The 23219-nt window shown below is 39.9% G+C and overlaps 1 protein-coding gene across 1 annotated transcript in view; it reads left to right on the top strand.

Moving 5' to 3' along the window:
- The first annotated feature begins 7054 nt into the window (after positions 1 to 7054).
- LOC145996482 (cytochrome P450 6k1-like) overlaps positions 7055 to 23219 on the top strand; it is a 36527-nt gene continuing 20362 nt past the window's right edge. The window contains exons 1-3 of the mRNA XM_083132973.1: positions 7055 to 7113; positions 13082 to 14015; positions 16297 to 16509. Of these exons, the coding sequence (XP_082989099.1) occupies positions 13091 to 14015; positions 16297 to 16509 (1138 nt within the window). The 5' untranslated portion in view covers positions 7055 to 7113; positions 13082 to 13090. The remainder of the gene's footprint in view (positions 7114 to 13081; positions 14016 to 16296; positions 16510 to 23219) is intronic.

Consider the following 23219-nt stretch of genomic DNA (forward strand, 5'->3'; position numbering starts at 1 on the left):
ATTTTCCTAAAAATCTACCATTTTTAGGACTCGATAAAGAGGATTAGCCCAGGTAGGACGTCTGGTAACCCTAAACGCCTTGTATCGCTGCATCGGTTACAGCGAGCCCACATATGTTTCTCACCCAGGGTGCACTCCCCTAACCCTAATAGTGTAGTCGCCTGTCGCTACGTCACTGCACTTCCGTTGGGGATCACCTCCTGAGCGGTGAGCTGTAGTTTTAAAGACAGCATCGATATACAAGATGGAAATGAGCCACAAGAGCCCTTCAATGAATGAAGCAACGGGAGCCCACCCCAACCTCTCAGGTAATTTACCAATCCGGCCACGTGTGGCTAAAAAGCCAAGCGGTTTTGTTTAAATTGAAATTTCAGAAACTTTGTTGCCTTACCTTGGAGTTATGAATTTTGGCCTCTCTTCCTTGTGCGTGCTGCGTAGAAACTCTTGATGAGTTCCTCCTTAATTTTCCCACATGACGCATGTTATTAAGCAAGAGGAATGTCTTGCATGACAGAGTCGGATATGCACACGTGTAGACCCGATCTACTTATTCTACATTTACATGTAGTACTTATTTAATTGGTAGCATGTGAAGTTACATTTATTTGCACACTCTTGTAGATCAATCTTTTAGAATAGCAAACATTTTGTATAGAATAATATACAAAATGCTAATTACGTTAAACAGTAAATAGTGTCATTGTCATTAAAATGTAATGGCAACTAATATCTTGCAATTATTATTTAAAAAATCGGTAAAATTGAGCTACAAAGGCTATAAAAATATTTTGTTACAATTATTTATTGCGTCTTGTTTATCATGGCGAAGTTAAGGCTTTGTAGCCTTTTCTACCACTTAACCATGTTTACAACAACATTTAAACCATTACATAGAAAGGTAAATTTTAAAATATAAAAAGAGAAATATAAAATTACAAAGAAAAAATTACAGAAAAAAATAAGAAAAAAAATACATACGGGAATAAAATCCTAACCTATACACACGAACATACAACAAAACACACACATACACACACACACACACAATCAGATAGTCATGACAGTAGTCAGGGATTTGAAATATTAAGGTGAATAAGGATTTTCAGTGTTGTTCTGCGCTTAACGGTATGCAATTTATCACTAAAATATAATGTGCTAACTATTTGTGCCCAATAAAAAATGTTTTAATTGCGTCTTAAAGACATATACTGAAGATGAGTTTCGGATTTCGAGGGGCAGTGAGTTCCAAAGACGAGAAGTAGAAACGGTGAAAGATTTTGAATAAAAATTTGAGTTATGAAGGGGGATGAGTAGTTGAGTTCTCCCTCGCGATCTGGTGTCAAGGCTGTGTGATTCGGAAAGCATTGAGAATGTGCTCGAGAGATAAGCCGGTTCCTTTGAACTGATTGCCCTATAGAGAAGGGTGAGGTTGTGTACCTTTCGCCGATCAATTAATTTGAGCCAATTTAACTTTGCAAAGAAAACGGATAAATGGTCCCTATATTTCAGATCGAAAATAAAGCGGACGCAGGTGTTTTGTACTCGTTGAAGACGTTGAGCGAGATCATCTGGTAATTCGGAATAGACAGAATCGCAGTAATCGAAGTGTGGAAAAACAAGTGCTTGCACCAGTTTGATTTTAATGCTAACGGGTAGAAAATGTTTAAGCCGAACAAGAGCGTGTAATGCAGCGAAGGCTCTTTTACTAGTTAAATTTACGTGATCTGACCATGAGAGATGCTGATTAAACATTACGCCCAGATTTTTGGCTGTTTTACTTAATTTAATAGCTTTCCCTAAGACCATTATGGGCGGGAGGGAAGAAATTTCAAATGCTGAAAGCATTTTTTGTGAACCTATAATAATAGTTTGGGTTTTCGAAGGATTAATTAGTAGCCCATGATTAGCTGACCAAGTACTGATTTTGTTCAGATCATAATTTATATCGCGAATTGAATTTTCAATATTCTTTGGAGGAAATGACAAATACAGCTGAACATCATCTGCATAGATGTGATATTTACAGTGTTCGAGTGCGTCAGGAATATGGTTAATGTACAGAGAGAAGAGGAGTGGACCGAGGACGGTTCCCTGGGGGACACCGGCGCTGATTGATCGCCATGACGATTTCTCACCAGAGTTGAAGACACATTGTTGGCGTTCATTAATATACGAACGGAACCAAGCTACGATTGGGTCAGAGAAGTTGTACAGGAAGGATAGCTTGGATAGCAGGATGTCGTGGTCAATAGTCTGAAAAGCTTTACTAAAGTCCAGAAGTACAAGAATAGTTACTTCTTTAATGTCCATGGCCTGTCTTATGTCGTCCGTCACGTTGATGAGCGCTGTGCAGGTGCTATGGTTGCGCCGGAATCCCGATTGGAGGGGATTCATTAGATTGTTTCGTGATAAGAAATTACGCGTTTGGTTACCGACAACGTGTTCGAGAGCTTTGGACAGAGCCGGAAGAATACTTATCGGCCGGTGGTCGCCGAGGCTGAGAACTTTGTTTGTTTTCGGCAGAGGGCGAACCTTAGCCAGTTTCCAAATCGACGGGAATATGCCGAAGGACAGGGAGAAATTAAAAATGCCTGTTATAGGAACGAGAACGTACGGGAGAATTTTTTTAATCATTAGAACAGAGATTTCGTCTATTCCCACAGCAGTGGATTTTATTTTATTGAGAGCTGACTGAACGTGTTCTGGCCGAATGGGCGAGAAGAAAAATTTTGGTGCGGTGCTGTGAACGGTGGTCGAAATCGTTCGTATTGTTTCTTCCCTTACATTATTGTCCAGTGTTTGAACTTCGCTGAAATATTCGTTCAACATTTCTATGGAGAAGTTTAATCGATCGTTCCTTTTTTGTTTACCAACCCCTAACGTTTTCAGTTTTTTTCCAAATAACATCCGACTTTTTCTCATAATTCAGAAGATCGTTCGCGAATCGACGCTTTGCTTTCCTGACCTCTTGGTTACAACGATTACGTAATATTCTGAAACTTTCGAAACTGCCACTTGCCGACTGGCCGCGCTTTACGTCCCTCCGATGTTTGCCGTAGGCTCGATCCCTGGCTGCCATGAGCTGCCGCAGGTCGTCCGTCAACCACGGACAAGGGGGGCGAGAGACGCGTTTCTTTTTCACCGGGGCGTGCTTGTCGTACAACTGGAGAATGAAAGTGTTAAGGAGATTCACCTGTTGGTCGAGAGTGGGCAACGTGCTGATTACGTGCCATGGGAGAAGGGCGGCGTCGGCAGATAATTGCGCATCGTTTATGTTTTTAATGTCTCTGTAACATACAAGTTTGGCTTTGTACTTGGGAACGCGCAGCTCATAAGATAAAAATATCATGTCATGGTAAGAGATTCCGGGTACAGGGGTTTGTCCGTGACTTACTACGCGTGATGGTCTGGAAACAAGAATTAAGTCGATCCACGATTCAGAGGTTGGAGTGTGGTGAGTTGGGTCGAGAGGACAGATGGAAAGGTTCAGAGCAGACACCGTGTCCCGGAACGACGTGACTTCTTTCTTTGTGCAGCAGAGATCGATATTAAAGTCCCCCAAAATTATCGAATGTTCATAGTTGGGCAAGAAATTCCCGATTTCATTTTCGAAGTTGACGAGGGAAGTGCAAGGAGGTCGGTACACTACGGACAAAAGAACCTTTTGTTGTCTTACGGTGACTTCGAGAATGAGGAATTCGGAAGAATAGTTATATTCTCCGTGAGATTCTCCTATTACTTTTGCGTTAATGTCTTCCCTTAGATATATTGCTACTCCCCCGCCCCTTTTTCCGATCCTGTCTCTCCTAAAGAGTTTAAATCCCGCCACATGCACCAGATCGCTCGAGAGGGACTCTTGCAGCCACGTTTCGGAGACTAAAAGAGCATCGATATGTTCGAGCGTGGAAAATATATATTATATAGTACGCACATTCGGTTTAGCCTGAGCTCTTGCATGCGCAAAGCGAGAAATGTCGTCTGCAGATAGGAGCAGTGTTGCAATTCGCGAAAAGTTACAATTCTACTAGACATGAAACTGGCAAAGTCTATATGCTGTAGTCTCATTAAAAAAAAAAGATACTTACGAATGTAAAGTAGGACGCTGCCCTTCATGATCGTCAAATTCGTTAATTGTTCTACGAATAACACACTTGTCAAATTCGTCCACATCACGTTAAATTTCTTCCTTCTCCGTGTTTTGTTAGGTGTTATTTCGTTTCGACCATTTTCGTTTAAGATGCGTTTCAAAGTACTTACTTACTTCCGAAAAGGAATGACATCGTTAAAATTATGATTAATAATATCGAGGTCCACTAAGGGAGAATTCACACAGAAGAGACACGCGACACGAGAGTTTCACACCGAAGAGACAAGATGCACGCGGCAAGCGACACTGGGTTCTTTGCTCGGTTTGCATGATGGTACCGATATAATTGCATTAATCAGTTTATTAGTCGCCCGAAAGAAACAAACGTAACAAGAGACATTGTTACATGTAAATTGCGTTTTAAAATTTGTGCAAATTATTGAAACTCGGAGAGGCATGTTGTGCATGAGAAAACTGAGAAATAATATGCACTGACCTCAAACTGTATACGCCAGACTTTTCAGCTTGAATAAAGCGAATACCTAAACACTAGAGAAATGGTTCTCAACCTTCGTGAAACCATGTCACAGTACGAGTATATTTTTAAAGTCAATGCCCTTAGCCGAATAATTTTCCTCGTAAATCTTTACAGTATTTAAGATTTTATGTACCGATGAAATTAAATATTGTTAAATAAATTCTAGCATAATCATAAGAGTAATAATAGTTTGATTACGCGTGTAGGATCGTTGACAAATATAAAAATATGGACGACAAAGTGGTAACGTCGTCTCCTTGTAATTAAGTGATCCCGGGTTCGATAACCAGTGGAGGCACCGGGCAGATCCAGTTCTGATTAGCCTATTTGTGCATAAAATGGACTTAAAAAACCAAAACTCACAAGTCAAATATGATTTTGGGATTATGATAGTTATCAACCAGTTTCAGCAGAACATTTCGGTGCTCAGTATAGTTGATACGAGGACACGGTATCGGGTCGCGGCCCGGCGGTTGGGAAACAATTCACTAGGGTACTTTACCATGTTAACTAATATATTTTGGAGTAAAGTGCCTCCATATGCTGACCTTTTCAAAGAAAAGCAGTCAGGTAAATGGCCAAAACACGGCCTTTTTACACGAAGTTGAAGGCAAATTACAGCCGATAACTGCATCAAAAAACTTGATATAGCGAAAGAACGTTGTGGTTAAATCTTAAAACATTGTACATATCGATACTTTATTATATCAGCAAATGAGAGGTTCAAATATGATCCCGGCTGGGATGGTTTTCCAGAGTCGTAAATATAGATCGTTGCAACGAAGCATTCACTGCGAATACGCGAACAACAAACTAAAGCGACACGCTGCACGGTATTGAGAAAACAGTACAGTCCGAGAGACACGTAAGCGACTCGCCGTGTCTCTTCGGTTCGAAAGGTTGCATTGATTACTGAGTGTTGGCTTCCAAGCGACACGTGTCTCTTGTCGCATGCCGCGTATCTCTTCGGTGTGAATTCTCCCTAACATTAAAACTCCGTGTCCGTTTGCAACAATCTCTTGTTGGTTAAGTCCTTCCGCTCTGCTTTTCATTGAGTGATGGGTCATTCCACGCCAGATTGACCAGGGCCTCCAGGTCATGGTTTTTTGATTTGGATGAAAGTTGGCATGAAGGTTCAATCGTGTCTGGTAGGCTTGTATTCCAAATATTAGGTTCCTCCGAGAAATAGTTCTAATAGCGTGTGGAAGAAGGTGGTGCGCAACAGAAAATGTGATCCAAATATGAGAAATGAGCCTCAGAGCTAACTTCAGGACTCAATAACTTTGGAACTATTGATCACAGCCTAGTGATATTAACACACCAAACAAAACCTCTCAGCAAGGAACACGTGTATTGCATCAAAATACCTTTAGCTTGTTTACGTTAGCAAATAAAATACCCCAAAATATGCCTTAAAAAGCCTTACGTGTCAAAAAATGCATATTTTGTGTGACTGCTGTTACAACTGTATATATATATATATATATATATATATATATATATATATATATATGTGGGGGGGGTGTATGTATGTATACTGTATGTAATTATACGCTCGGGCTTCAAACCCTCGAGAGTTTACAACGGACTATCATTGTAATGTGACAATAATCGTAGACACATATACGAGTATGTAATAGTTTCATCCAATAAACGTCTGTTTCATTTTCATATATCGCTATGTGTTGCCAAGATAGACTAAACTACATTTTAACATGAAGATAATAACTATGTTTACTTAATCTTGAATTTCACTCCGTCTTTCACTTCAGGATACATATTTGAGGGTCCAGTGCCACAGACAAATTACTATTTTACGTGAACTACTGGGCTTCGAGTGTAGCTATACGTCTCGTTTTGCCTGTTCGAGCGCTATTCGCTCGAGTAAAAAGCTCTCGATTCCGTACGCTATCTAGCGTCGTCCTTGCGAACTATTTGGGGCTCGAGCGAAATGCTCTCTCTCTCTGCAGCACTCCACTCTGTTGGTAGCCACTGGCTATAAATCTGATCCAACTTCCGTGTTTGCTATCCACGGATTTAAGATTTCTGCCTAGACTGTCGTCACCAGTCTTACCCCGCTTCCCCCTTTTGTCGAAGGAAGAACCGCAAGAATAAATACTTTTATAGGGAAAATATACATTTTTTTTCCCCTAACGGAAAATTTTCACATCCTTCTGGTGCTGTACGCGGTTGTTTCAATCAACTTTTGCTTCACTCCTCTTCGCCATTTACGTCAGTACCATGATTATAGCAATTACATTAGAGAAAATTGTTGAAAGATTTCCCACACACAAAATTACTTTCTTACATGAATTTGTCATTGTGAAAGCAGTTGACTCCAAGAATGTTCTACACTGCCGACGTAAAAGGTGCTGCTGAATTTAAAATCTGCTAGAAGTGGTTTGCTACGTGAAGCGGGTAGAGATTCAGTTCAATCTCAGTGGTCTCCTGTGTCTGCAACTTCAAATCGCATCTAATTAGGTTCAAGGTAATCGATTGCATTCCCAGGAATGTTTTGTTTATTTACTTAACAAATATTTTACATTTACATAATTGGAAATCATATATAGTTTTATTTTAACAAAAACAACAAAAATTAAGTGTGTTTGAAAATAAAGTCATTAGAAAAAAATTTGGACCTAAAAGGGATGACGAGACAGGTGAGTGGAGAAGGTTACATAATTTAGAAGTGCATAATTTGTATTCATGTCCAGATATTATTAGAATGATTAAATCAAGAAGACTTAGGTGGGCAGGCCATGTGGCACGTATGGGAGAGGAAAGGTAAGTTTACAGGATTATTGTTGGGAAGCCTGATGGTAAGAGACCAGTAGGATGGCCAAGACGAAGATGTAGAGATAACGTTGAGATTGATCTAAAGGAAATCGGCAAGGACGGAAAAGATTGGAAGGCCTGTGTTGCTGCAGCCATGAACCTTCGGGTTAAAGGAGACTAGAGAGAGAGAACATTTGTGTTCAAACATTTCTATAAAAGAACACTCGTATATTGTTGGATTTCCTATATTTTACTTCGCTTTTTGAGCCACTTTTGGCTAATTTGCGAAAATGAGGACGAGTGATGACTAGACCTCGGAATTTTAGGTTCTAAATAGTGTGCTTTTAGGTTCCTAAAATAGGGTCTAAAATCCTAAAATAGGTCCTAAAAATCTTAAGTTAGGCTTGAAAAATCTTCAAGTAGGTTCAAAAAACTTGAAATAGTTCAAAATTCCTGAAAAAATGCCGATTAGTATAGTCACTGGCAATGAAAATGGGACACCTAGATCTTGCATAACGTTATGTGTGTTGCCTAACCCTACGGCGATGGCAGAACTTACCATTGCAAATTTGCTATTAAAATCCACTCTTCGTCGTATAGTTAAGCAAAGAAATGTTATCCACAGTCAAACTCCGCAATTCTGTCTATGAGGATCATCTTATATTTCAACAGAAACATAGACAGTGGTTCAAACATCAATGCTGAAATGTTAGTTTGCAAGGTGTGAATGCAACAAAGCACCGAAGTGACGCGAAAGTGAGCAAGACCACACAGATCAGAACACTTTGGATTGTACAGGTAACAGTGGCACCAGACATTTTGCTTTGTTTAGAGCTTTGAAAAATCACCTTGGATATCCCTTCTTCCGTTTCAAACCAGGGACCTGTAACGTACGAGGGTTGCTAATTATGTATCCGGAATAACAAACAAAAAAAAATATGTATCATTGAAAATGGTTTTATTGTTTTTCAAAATATTCTTCATGATGATCGATGCACTTTTGCATCATTTGAACCAATTCTTATAGCACTTTGTCCATTCCGATTGAGGTATCTCGAAAACATGCATTTTGAACGCATCAATCGCTTCTTCTGGCGTCGAAAATAGTTGACCACGTACCTTATCCTTCACGTACGGGAACAAAAAGAAATCATTGGGTGCTAAATCAGGGCTATACGGCGGATGACCCATCAATTCAATGTTTTCACTGGTCAAATACTGAGTTGTTTGGACCGATGTGTGACAACTCGCATTGTCATGGTGAAGAATGATCCTGCGTCGCTGGTTGTTTTTTCTGATTTCCCCAAAGACTTCTGGCAAACAAATGGTTGTGTACCATTCAGAATTGACGGTTCCACGATTCTCTAGTGGCACTGTAGCGACATGTCCATTTCCCCCCAAAAAACAGGCGACCATTTGCTTCGAAGTGCTTCTTGCACGAACACCTTTTGTTGGGTTTGGCTCATCTTGGAACACCCACACCGTCGATGTTGTTTGCTTTCGGGCTCATATGCATAGATCCAAGATTCGTCACCTGTGTAGATGTTATACACGGCTTTTGAAGCACCACGGTTGTATTTTCTGAGTATTTGTTTGCCCCAATGGACACGAGCCTTTTTTTGAGCGATTGTCAAATTATGCGGGATCCAACGCGAACAAATCTTCTTCACGGCTAAATGTTCATGCAATATCTTATGTATGCTAGTCATACTAATGCCCAGGGATGCATCAATCTCACGATATGTCATATGACGATCTTGCATTATCAGTTCTCGCACAGCATCAATGTTTTCTGGCACAACAACCGATTTTGGACGGCCTTCTTTAGATTCGTCCTTGAGCAAACGACGGCCACGATTGAATTCACTAAACCGGTGATATACAGTGCTTTTAGATGGTGCTTCATCGCCAAAAGTCGAAGTGAGTTGATCGATGCACTGTTGTTGAGATAATCCACGTCGAAAGTCGTAGAAAATCATTGCTCGAAAATGTTCTCGAGTTAATTCCATTGTTGGCCTGCGATGAAATTTTCAAGTCCCTGTAACAAACAAAAATAGCATCCGTAAGCACAACGTTCTGGGTACATATACCATAGAAATGTCCAACTTTACGATGGATATATTAGATGTTACCTAGCAACATTAGTGTTGCCAGTTCCGGATACATAAATAGCAACATATGTAACACAACTTGCAACGCTGTCAAGTTACGAACGGAACTATCGATATGCGTTACAATAGCATTGGCGTTCCAGACAGTACCGGACAGATTGGACCTACCAACAACCTTGGAAAATTAGACGTAACGTCACTCAACGACCCATTCGCTTCAGGTACTGAGTGGAACTGGTCTCAGATGGAACGGGCACGATCGTACCCGTACATACTGTACCGGAACGATGGCTACCGGGTACGAAATCGAACCACAAGTTGGTAAACGGTACTAAAGCACTATGACCAGCGCTTGTTATTAAAAATACCGGTACGTGGATAGAGAAGCTGATGGACGCCATATTGAAAAATGTTACTTCTTAAGATAGAGAAGTGAAATTCTGTTTGATGGTAGCTTATGCCAATTAGAGCATGGCAAATCAACATGATTGTGGAGAACCGGAAGCTGATGGACGCCATATTGAAATATGTTACTTCTTAAGATAGAGAAGTGAAATTCGGTTTGATGGTAGCTTATGCCAATTAGAGCATGGCAAATGAACATGATTGTGGAAAACCGGAAGTTGATCAACGCCATATTGAAAAATGTTTTAGTTTTTACGATAGAAATGTGAAATTCGGTTTCCAGGTAGCTTATGCTAATCAGAGCATGGCAAATCAACATGATTGTGGAAAACCGGAAGATGATGGACGCCATATTGGAAAATACTACTTTTTAAGATAGAGAAGTGAAATTCGGTTTGATGGTAGCTTATGCCAATTAGAGCATGGCAAATCAACTTGATTGTGGAAAACCGGAAGTTGATCAACGCCATATTGAAAAATGTTTTAGTTTTTACGATAGAAATGTGAAATTCGGTTTCCAGGTAGCTTATGCTAATTAGAGCATGGCAAATCAACATGATTGTGGAAAACCGGAAGATGATGGACGCCATATTGGAAAATACTACTTTTTAAGATAGATAAGTGAAATTCGGTTTGATGGTAGCTTATGCCAATTAGAGCATGGCAAATCAACATGATTGTGGAAAACCTGAAGTTGATCAACGCCATATTGAAAAATGTTACTTTTTAAGATAGAGAAGTTAAATTCGGGTTCACGGTAGATTATGCTAATAAGAGGATGGCAAAAAAACATAATTGTGGAATCCGGGGTAAGACATGGATATGTAGGGTTTGTCTCTTCTAATAGACATTGAAAAGTAAAATGAATAATTGGTAAGAGCATGAAAAATAAGTCGGTAGGGCGTTTGACTTCAATGCAGAAAACTCAAGTTCGATTCTCGGGTTGGGTGATTTAAGTTAGTAATTTTTCCTGCATAAAGTAGCTCTGGTGTTCACTCAGTCTAATGAATTAGTAGTTGTGGACAACCCTGGAGTGACACGTGATCCTGTTGATGTTTATGAATAGATTTGGTAGGTATGGGAAGTTATTTTTAATACTAACACACATTAACAGGATGTGTGTGCGTGTATCTGAAATTATAATGAATAGAATTAATTCGATACGTTTGTGCATCAAAAAATATTCTTCCTGGACAAATTATTGACAAACGTGACTAAATATACTTCGAATACCGGGTGTATCATAATAGAGTAAAATATTTTAAGAATTTATTTCGACTAAACTACATGAAGATCACATGGGAAGAACGTGTTTTGTCCATTTTTAGCCAAATTGAGGTAAAGGTGCTATCAGATAGCTCTTTCTAATAATGAATTGTACACTTCTATTCACAAAAACGGGCACACTCGTTTGAGTTAAAGATAAGCCTCGGAGCAGATCGAGTGTGGCAGTACAGCCGAAGTAAAGTTCGGGAAAACAGCACTCTGCAGTGTTGCCTACCGCTAAACTTTTTCACCGGATGCAAGGAATTTTCTGACTTACCGAGTGAAAAGAAACGGATATAGGAAAGCCTTGCATTTTACTTATTAATGCAATGCAGTGTCCAATTTTACAAGAGAATGGCAGGAAAAAATGTTCCAGATACTCAGTATCTCATAACTAATCTAGAAAAATACCTCTTTCAATCCCTTCGCTTGGGGAAATCATTTGAAAGCAGATGGGAGTGCATGATGGTTCCATTACCTCTTTCCCTAGATTAACGTAACAGCAACGTCGACGTTCACCAAGAGGATCCGGGTTCGAATTCCGACCTGAGCGTGGGTGTTCTTTGCGAGTGGTCCCTTCATCAATTTTCCCATATCATCATTTATCTTCTTCGTCGCGATTAACTAAAAGTGGAAGAAAAGCGACGCTTACAAAGAACAAATAAATCAAATTGACATTCAAGATGCGGACAAGAATGCATCCAGTGAAAAACGTTAGTGGTAAGCAACACTGCAGAGTGTTTACTTCGGCTGTACTGCCACACTCGATCGGCTCCGAGGCTGATCTTTAACTCAAACGAGTGTGCCAGTTTATGTGAACTGAAGTGTACAAGAATAGAACGTGTTTGTTTTTTCCACCTATTACAAAGAGATTTGGATTCTGTATAGAGGGAAAGAACGTGATCATGACCATACAAACGGGGAATGTGCTCTCCTGTAAAATCAAGAAAATGGACAAATCACGTTTTTTCCGTGTGGTCTTCATATGGAATACAACAAACATATTTGCTATGTATCAATCCACTTCAAGTATCTAAAAATGGGTACAAATGCTCAAGTGACTTTCACCAGTTATGCGATACACATCCCATCGAAATTCGAATTCTTGCCACACTTTTCTTGCGCAACACTTTCCAAACTGTGGAATGGGAAACATCATCCAATTATCTGATTGTTCACCTTGTTGATTGTTGTGGACTACGTTGGAACACTTCCCGCAACATTTTCTAAGTTAGGCGGTCTTCCTGTGTGTTTAATCGCACATAATCAACCAGTTTCAACGAAAGATTTGTGCCACTGGAAAATTGATTTTCTTGTTGGCGCCGGCTTCTTGTAAGTAGTACGGAACCATCATGAGTTTCATGGAACTTAAAGCACAGCCTGCTTTTTCTGAACCTGTCAAAGTCGCCATTTTCTTTAACACTGCACTAGCGCCGCAATGGCCGTGTTTACAAAAGTCTTGCGCATGAAGACGAAACATGAAGATTTTTTCTTTGTCATACGATAAAAATATATTTTTCCAGTGGCGGCCGGCGGCTACGATGATGGGTAGTCCCAACGTGATCAAGAAATCGAATAAAGAAACACTCCGCAATGCCCCACCTTCCGCCCCCCTCGTGGTTGCGCCACTGACCAAGATGTTTAACTTTTAATTTATCCTCGTTTGGTAACGTGGAAAACAGTGTGTGTCTGCCCTTCGAGCCGCCGCTATTAACAATAAACCTGATAAGTTGTTTACTCGATTGTGATACACGCTGTATAATATTTTCCTTCATAGCCTGCTTATAATTTTCCCATTTTGTTTTCATAATATTTACGTGTAGAGTGTTAGGCTTAGTGAAGTATCTTGTTGCATACCCTTGTTGCATGTTGAAGTATAATCTTGTTATCCTCTTTCAGGGAATTCTTATGGCCCTTTTAAACAATTCTTTCCTCGTGGACGTGACAGTAGTTTTGCTTTCATGCGTCACAATTGCGTACATCTACTTCCTACATGCGTTCCAGTACTGGAAGAGAAAAGGCGTTGCTCATCCAGAACCAACATTTCCGTTTGGAAACATGAAAGACTTCGCCCTTCGAAAAATGAACCTTGGGGTATTCTTCCAGCACTGCTACCAGCAATTTCCTGGAGAGAAGTATATAGGACTTTATCAACTGCACAAACCTATTCTTTTACTCAAAGATCCAGACATCATAAAGAAGATCCTGGTCACAGACTTCCACAGCTTCCATGATCATAGTTTCGTAATTGACGAGAATCTTGACAAACTCTGGAGCAGAACTCTGATACTTCTTGAAGGTCCTAGGTGGAAACGAATGAGAACGAAGTTGACACCTGCTTTTTCTTCAAGTAAAGTAAAGAGGATGCTTCCACTGATTGATGTGTGTACAAAGAGGCTGCAGATGTATTTGCAAGACTCAGCCAACAAAAACGAGGACGTCGACGTGAGAGATGTGATTGCAAGATCGACCACTGAGATCATTGCTTCATGCGCACTTGGTATCGACTGCAACTGTCTCGAGAACCCAAATTCTGAGTTTCGATTACTGGGGAAGAACCTGCTGGATCCTAAAGATTTACTTTCGAGGATCAAATTTCTCGTAATAATATTCGCACCTTCTTTACTCAGGATATTGAAGATGAGGTTCATGTCTCAGAAACTGGAAGACTTCTTTAGAAATACCATCGGAGAGATCATGAGTTACCGGAAGGCGCACAATGTGGTGAGGAATGACTTTGTGGATCTTCTGATGCAGATTAAGAAGGATGAATGCGTTGAAGATGAAGATAATTTGAGCAAAGACGATCACAGTATGGAAGAGAATCTAACAAGTAAGAATAATTTAGGCTTCCTTTTAACCATTGCTGCAAAACTAAATGCACAGGGTGTGTGAAAGTCACGCAATCAAGACTTTGAACGTACGTTCAAACTTTTGTTTGAAAAGCGAGGATTGCACTCGATATTAACTTTGTCTATATAGTGTTTAAACATTAAACAAGGAAATGATCCTTTGCATGAACGTTCGATGTGGAGAAACGGTTACTAAGGTGAGAATTGTTTTTGTACGAAGTAAAAAAGAAAATGTTTGAAAGACAGAGATATATAGTCGCTTGCAATACATTTTGATGTGTATCGATGGTCTGTGTGGGAATTTATCGAAATGCAAAAATAATGATAAATGCTTAAGCATTTTAACGGATTCCAAACGATTTATGAGTTTAATTATGACATATTCATAAAAAAGTATTTTCTTTTTAATATTACGACGTGAACTGGTAACATTGGTCGTGCCAGAGGGCAGTACCAGGTTTCCGACATCTTGCTATGTTAATAAATAAATACCAAAATGAAATGAAAGATTTGAAATTTATCGTACACAATCATAGCCTTCGTAACCTGCCTAAATGCTTGAACGATAAATTTGAAATCTCGATAAATTCCCACACAGACCATCGACACATCGAAAAATTATCGCAAGCGTCTCCGTAGCTGTCTTTTGTTTCTGTTTCTTTTACTTCGTACAAAACGTTTTTTACACCTTAGTAACTTTTTCTTCAAACTGAATGTTCATGTAAAATATCATTTTGTTGTTTAATGTTTAAAAACTATCTACGTAGGCATTCGGCTCTGTCGCTTTTTTGTACAAAAGTTTGAACATACGTTGCGTGACTTTAGCCGTAGTATCATATATTAACGGTAGCTATCAAACTTTTCACAGCATTTCTACAATTTTTACCACAACCTTTACATTTTAGAAAGAAAATAGTGTGGAAGAGCTCTTTATCTGAGGAAATCCTTCCCTCTCCTCTATTCGCAAATCCTTTGGCACACAATGTTACTCCACTAATATAATTTATCTCCAATACAAGTCTGTAAACTTAACCATTCACATAGATAGCTCGGTAAAAATTATGAAAATTAAATGTAAAGAGAGTAATGCAGTTTCAGTTAAATGATTGCAGATTTCCAAGAACAAAGTTATTCATTAAATCAGCTCATTTTCTTCCTAATTAAGGAATTAGTGACAATATTTAATTAAGAGCTTTGTCGTAGGAGGTTCAACAAAATCCAAAGATGTTACATTGCTTACTTCGTTACTAAAATGATTAGGTGTTATGTAGGCAACAGCTTCTGCGAAAAGAATGCCCACCTTCTTCATGTAAGATAAAAGTATGGTAAGCTCAAGAAAATTAGCAATGCCTCAAGTTAAATTACATCATCATGATTGTTCCATGTCAAGGGTTGTCAATATTTAAAAGTCAGTTTCACAATGCCTTTTGGATAACTTCCAAATATGATTGCACGTCTTCCTTGTTTATTATTTAGATTTAAACCCAGAATACTCGTGTGTAATGTTATAATATGGACTATTGAAAAATAATATTTCGTGTATACATTAGACAATAAATCTCAACTAAGTGAAATTCAATTCATTAAAGCACATTTAAAAATCTGTTTTAATGGGATGGAATGCGTGTCGTTTTCTTTCAAATTCTCTATCTATCTTGCTGTCTCTTGTGACTTAACTTATATTCCTAACCTTAGCTAAAGATAAGGCAAGTGCAATCATTTCTGTCTCACCATTTAAGGTTATGAAGAATGTGTAATAACAAACGACAAATCTTAGTGTTCAATATTAAGATGCTCGGTGGTGTATTTGCAATTTCAATTATATTCGAAAGACGGTAAACACTTCTCAAAATGAGAAGATTTTAAGATAATAAAAGTAATATTAACCATAATTTTTATCGTGGACGGTTCAAGGCATGTAGTTCTTTTTAAGTACGTCATTGACTACACTGACTTAGTGTTATGAATAATGTTGGAGAGCACTTTTAAGGTTATGAAAAATATATAATAACCAACGTCAAATCTTAGTCTTTATATTCAGAGAACTATGCCCAGTGGTGTATTTGAAATTCAATTCATAATAAAACATTCATAAATAACGGCGAGAACTTCTAAAAATGAGAATATTTTAAGTTAAAAAGTTATAATAAACATAATTTTTGTCGGGGAGGATTTAAGACCTGTAGATCTCTTTAACTACGTCATTAACTACACTAACTTAGTCTTATGTGGAAATTTTGTCGTTAATTTCAAATATTACAGATGATGATATAATAGCCCAAGCTCTCGTGATCTTTATCGCTGGTTTTGAAACGTCATCCACAACAATCAGCATGGCACTTTACGAGCTGGCGCTCAATCCATCATACCAGGAGGAGCTTCAGGAAGAAATAGACAAGTTTCTGGTAAAACACAACGGAAGCATCACGTTCGAAGCTATCCAGGAAATGACATATCTGGATATGGTTGTAAAAGGTAAGGAAAAGTATTAATTGAATTTTTCCTGTGCATTGTGTTGGTTTAAGCGACTCGCATTTGAGAAGTTAAATCATTTTTAGGGGGGAAATGTTATTATGTGGTCTATGTGGTAGTTTTCATTACTTAGCGCAGATTTTCTGGAACTGTATGCTAATCACAACGATGATTAGATTAAATTGGTGTTAGAATTCAGATTCGAACCGGTGTTGCCAGAACCAGAAAACACAATATCTCTTGTAGTATTAGTGCAAAATTTCCCTGTTTAATCCTAATTATCTCTTTAACTAGGAAAAATTTAACTCATGAACACAAAATTGAATCAATTATTATTATTAATTTTCATAATTCATTCTCATAATAAACATCATTTTTTATAAATTAGATTGATTGCATGGATGAAATAAGAAATGAGGAAATTCATAAACATAGGTTTATACTGGCTGTCATATTACAAAATTTAAGCGTTACCTAATAATGAGAAGATATTAATTGTTCCCAATAGAATTTATAATTTTAATCTTGGAGTATGAATTTTAATTTTAAACTCTTTGAAGATTTATTCCTGTGATTTTCATATTTTCGTAGAATTCCTCTTTTCCTGTGTCATCTAAATTTCTACTAGCATTTCCTTGCGTGAAGGAAAATTTCCCTTCATATTTAAACGTATAACGTATCTGTGAAAAGCAATGAATGGATTCTAAATAGAGTTGCTTTGGTACATTGAACATTTTGTAAATTTTATCTGCCTTATAATGTATATTGTAACGCTTCTACTTACATGAATTTTGTCGTGTGAACCTTCTTACTACATTGAACCTTTAAAAAAATATAAAGAGGATCTCTCCTATCAAATTCTTATTCAGTTTTATTCATATATCAAGTATTATGGAAAAGAGTGTGAATTAAAACACAAATGGATTATTCGACATTTTGGTACATTTTACACGCGTTTGCATAAACAGTATTCGAATTGTTGAGGGGGAGTCAGGAAATTCCCCTCCTTATACATTTTTCATCTCAGGCTCTACATTTATATTTGATTTCCCAACCAGAAAATTCCCCCCACTTGAATGTGTGTTCTATTATGTGGGTTAACATAACAGGCATTCACGGTTTGAGTAATATACTCGAGCTACTATGTGATGTTGTGAACCAAGATACACAGTTATTGCACTCGAAATCAGTAGGGGTATTTGGACAGTTCTAAATAATCTTTTGGGGCTCGAATCATCATTTGGGGCTCGTCGTAGCCTTTTATGATGTATATTTTGAGGACAGAGTTGGCAACACTGTGGGCCCTTACTGTAGCCTTTTATGAGGGGGGCCCATTGCCCCCTGTTTACATCTGGCAACACTGCTGTAGATTCTTTGACAGTGTTGTTAACCTACTGGGTTTTTCACTGTAAACTTTCATCAAAGGACCTGAGGGGCCCATGTACTCTTTATGTCTGGCAACACTGTTGGGGGCACAGAGTTGGCGACTTGTGGGCTCTTACTGTAGCCTTTTATGAGGGGGACCCATTGTCCCCTTTTATATTTGGCAACTCTATTGGATGTTTTTTTTTGAGGCTTGGGTTTTACCAACCCATCCGAAGAAAATTCCACTATATGATTTTTTACTGGCTAAGCTAACCTACAAATAGGAATTGGCAACACTGACGAGGCTCGAATTATTATTTGAGGCTCGAAATTATTATTTGATGCTCGAATCATTATTTGAGGCTCGAAATCGAATTGCTAAATATAAAATAAAATAACAATGCCTATGAACCTGTTTGGCTTCAGGAAGCAGGCTATGGAGGCATTCGCCCAAAGTGCACCGTCGCCACCTGCGAGCTTGGACCTGTTGCCCTCCCTATTATCTAAACTCAACGGTTTGTTGATTATACACTTGAATAGCATTCTGACCCAGTACGACGAGGATGTGGGCAAGACTTTCTACATATTCAACAACAACTTGAATTATTACCAGTTCCCCATCTCCGGCAAACTGCAGTTTGACATGAATCCCGAGAATAAAGGAGAGGCCAAAATTTCCTCCGGCAAGAACATCTATCGCATCAAACACGATAGGATGAACAGTGCCACCACGTACGATGTATCTGCTGGCGATCGCCTGTACATAGAGCTCTTGGACGACTACGACAAACTCATCCCTCTTTTCATATAAATGAAAATTAGCTATCCTATAATAAATAACAATAATGCCTAACGATATTTTTGGCCACACGAAACGCGACGACCATGGCGACGAGCTTCTCATGCTCGACGTCAGGGTCAAGAAGCTGCGAAGCGACCTGCAGGCCCTCCAGTCCACGCTCAACTCCAGCCTCCAGTCCGAGATAGCCAGCTTGCAGTCTCAGTGCCTGGACCCTGTACTCAAGATTGATGCAGAGCTAAAATCGCTGCTGCAAAAATACACCGACCTTGCGTCGATAGACAATCTCGACAAGCTGGCACTGAGTGTGGGCAATCTGCAGAACGAACTTCTGAAGCTGCAACAAACGCAAACCTCAGACGTTGAACAGCTGAAACAACGGTTGCAGGACCAAACAAGCAACATCCAGACCGAACTGCAAACTATCATCCAAAGCATTAAAACACAAGGCGACTACGATCGCGTGAACGCTAGTATTGCTAAATTGCGCGAACAGTTTCAATCTTTCGAAATCCCTACGTTGGAAAGCATCAAGGCTGAGCTTCAAACGGATGCTTTGCAGGCGGCCATCAACGAAGTAAAAACTAAACTCCAAACGCTGGAGGATTTTATCAACAATCTACCGTCGTCCAGCGAACTGAACGCCATTGCCCGTAGCGTGGCCAACATCAAACTCCAACTTGAGACCTACGAGGATTTCGGGAAGCTGCAAGGCACCATAACCCATATTGAGGATGCTCTTGCTGTCATTAGAAATGATCTGGCGAACGTTCACGATGAGCTGGAAACCAAACTGCCGGGCATCAGGGATACACTGGCCAACGTCCAACAGCAAATCGCTAAACTGGAAAATCTGAATGCAGAATCCGAGTTGTCTCATTTCCATCACTTGATCGACGACATACAGACTAAGTTGGAAACCCTGCAACAATCTACCCCCACCCAGGATGACATAACGCAACTGCAAGAAGGCATACGTGCTGCTGCCGATGCCTCCGAGTTGGACGCGGTGAAAAAAGCTTTGGAATTGCTCCAAAACACGGTGGCCACCTTGCCTACCTCTCAGGAACTGAAAAGCGTGAAGAGAACTCTCAACCGAATACTCAAATCCGACGACATCAAAAACATCCAATCCGAAATTGAATCGATACGGGGGTCTGTCGCGACTTTACCTACCAACCAGAACATCACCGAGCTGCATGAATTGTTTGCGGAAATTAGAACCCAGGTCCACGACCTTGTAATACAGAGCTCCAAGTTGACGCTTGTAGAAAGCCTGCAGCAGATTATTGCCAGCGTGAAGGAGCAAATTGGGAGTATCGAGGCAAGTCAGGAATCGACTATAGCTAATTTCAGCACCCAACTACATGACTTAAATGAAAAATTCAAGAGCCTTATTGTCGATGTAAAGATCAAACCAAACTACGACACTGTTGTTCATGCTATCGAGGAACACCTGGAATCGGTGAATGGCAGATTGGAGGATGTGGAGACTGAGGTTCGAACCAACGTAAACACTCTAAATGCCAGCATCGACAATCTCAAGTCTACGATTGTCATCGAACTGTACAGCATACCAAACAGAGAGTTCTCCTCCCCTTTCAATCCAGGTTACAAACTCTACATGTTGACTCCTGCAAAAGCCTATCATCAATTTTTCCTCGCTGGCACACTTCAGTTCGTCAAGGTTTCCTACTGGTCTTTGCCTCACGCAACCCACTACCCAACCATGACTGTGACGAACATTGGCGACGAGCCTAAAATAAGAGGAGTTGAGCTGGTCGATTTCACACACCCCGAAAGTCGCGAGACTGCCTATGCCGAAGATGCCACTCAAATTATCGACATAGAAATAGGTGACAAGCTGTATATAGAAAACCCAGCATTGTCTGCAGCTAGAAATCCCATCCAGGCTATATTCTTATTTTCGCGCCATGTCTAGGCAGGGTATCGTGAACGAGCTGCATAAACCTGCACGACGAAACTACAAACGACTGGCGGTAGTGACCAAAGGCGTGGATGACCTTTGGCAGGCTGACCTTGTGGAAATGAGTAGCGGCAACCTAAAAAATTTACATAAAATCAACAAAGGATACAAGTATCTTCTTACTGTTATAGATACATTTTCAAAATTTGCGTGGGCTTTGCCCCTCAAGGCTAAAACAGGTGTGTGCGTAATGGAAGCATTCAAAACTATTTTCAATGAAAGTGGCAGGCGACCTCGATTTCTTCAAACGGATAACGGAAAGGCATTTTACAACTCGATATTTCAACAGTTTGTTCAGAAACAAAATATTCAACATTACTCGACTTTCAGTCACATCAAAGCCAGCATAGTGGAACGTTTTAACCGTACTCTCAAAACACGCATGTGGAAACGATTCACGCTTCAAGGTAACCACAAGTGGGTCAATGTGCTTCCGGAACTCGTAAACGACTATAATCACAGTTTGCATAGCACGATATGCATGAAGCCTGCCGATGTCAGCAAGTCTGATGAGGCACAATTGATCTCTACTGTTTATTGCCCCAAGTACCGGCCCACTAACAAAAAACCGAAATTCAAAATTGGAGACCAAGTAAGAATTAGTAAATTTAAGCGCATGTTTGAAAAAGGCTTTACCAAAAACTGGAGTACGGAACTTTTCACTGTTGCTCGATTGTTACCCGGTAACCGTCACACGTATATAATAAAAGATAATCGCGACGAAATTTTGAAAGGGCGATTCTACGAGGAGGAACTCTCTAAAACAAAATACCCCAATACGTATCTTATCGAAAAAGTATTACGTAGAAAAGGTGACAAACTGTTGGTGAAATGGTTGGGACTCGAGGAAAAAAGTTGGATCGACGCAAACGAGGTGATTGTGTAACGGGTGCTTGGGATGTGGTGAGGCGACTGCCAGATTTTCCCCCGGAGCGTCAGGCTAGGAAAAACGGCGAACTGTTGCCGGACAACATTCGCTGCCTTATTGTCGGACCTTCAGGGTGTGGGAAAACAACTTTACTTATTGATAATTTTCTTCTTGCTCCCGACTGGTTAGATTGGAAGAACAGGCACTTGTATGTTTTTTCCAAAAGTTTGGAGCAAGCAAAATATCAACAGCTGACAAAACTGTACGAAGGGCTGAGCATAGCTACTTTTGCCTCCGAAGTAATGCCACTAGACTGCTGCCATGAAAATTCGGTGGTGGTCTTCGATGATGTCATCCTGGAGAACCATAACGAAATTCGCAATTTTTTTACACAGGGGCGGCACAGAGGCATGGACTGCTTCTACCTTGCTCAGACTTTTTCTAAAATTCCCAAGCAGCTTCTCCGAGACAACGCTAATTTTATTTGCTTGTTTCGTCAAGACCACACCAATTTAAAACATGCTTACGATGATTATGTAGGCGGGGACATGAACTTCAATCAGTTTTCCAAATTTTGCTCTTCATGCTGGAACCAAGATGATTTCGGATTCGCCACGATAGACATGACGAGGAAGCCCAATGACGGAAAATACAGAAACAAAATTAACAATTTTCTAAACGTTGCGACGTTACAAGAAACGTCTTGACGTATTATAAATAACAAATGATGAAACGCAAACTCGCAGACGACAACTTGAAGCTGCGCGACTACCTGGCCAAACGCTTCAGGGGTTGGAAATCAGAGAATCGCGGAATTTACGAAGAGAAAAAGCGACAGGACCAACCTATTATTGATGCTATAAGTGGACTAGGTAAAGACATCAAAGATGTTACCGAGCAAAATAAAGATTTAATCAACGAGCTCGTGCCACTTGCTGCTCGAAATTATGCTGTGCCTACACCGATATCCAGTATTCACACTACCCCGTTTGAACTTGGAGCTGCACCTCTGAGACGTCAGGTTCTAGGCAGTACCTCTTCGGACAAGGTAGTTGAATTAGGTCCGTTGGCGAGAGATTACCTGAGCACTGGGAAATTTGAAAAGGACGAGGTGTTTGGATTGTACCCCTCTGTGGAACTTAACGAGGGTGTGGTTTGGAAAATTGGAAAGTCAAAAGTTACGTTCGAAGGTGACGACGTGAAAATTAATTTGGGCGAGAAGAACAGCTGGACTAGGTATCCTGGCACTGTGGGCCTGTGGGAACTTATCACCAAAAAGCAACCTAAAGATTACACAGACGAGGATTACCAAAGTTACACAGAAATTTTAATCATGACGGATGCCCTGTACCAAAACAACGATGCAACACAGAATCGCGTAAAATCAAGCAGTGGAGAAAAATACAGGAACCTCATCAAGCCAATATGGAACCAGCTCAAGACTGGCAGCGGTGTCAAACTCTACAATACCCTACCTAAAGAGTTTGTTTGGGTAGACGACGTAAGGAAGCTTGTAGATCGATTGCTGGTTATCGCAGGCGAAGAAAATGCAGGCAATCGCAACTTCCACAACGAGAAGGTGGGCATCATGGACATGATTAGCACCAAGCTTAGCAACTTTATTGTCAACGACAACAAAGGTATAGGTTACCTTATCAAAATCATCAACACCCTGCCTCCCAAATTCTGGAATG

Source organism: Lepisma saccharinum, chromosome 12 (assembly GCF_977018435.1).
Source record: "Lepisma saccharinum chromosome 12, izLepSacc3.1, whole genome shotgun sequence".
Taxonomy (NCBI): Eukaryota; Metazoa; Arthropoda; class Insecta; order Zygentoma; family Lepismatidae; genus Lepisma; species Lepisma saccharinum.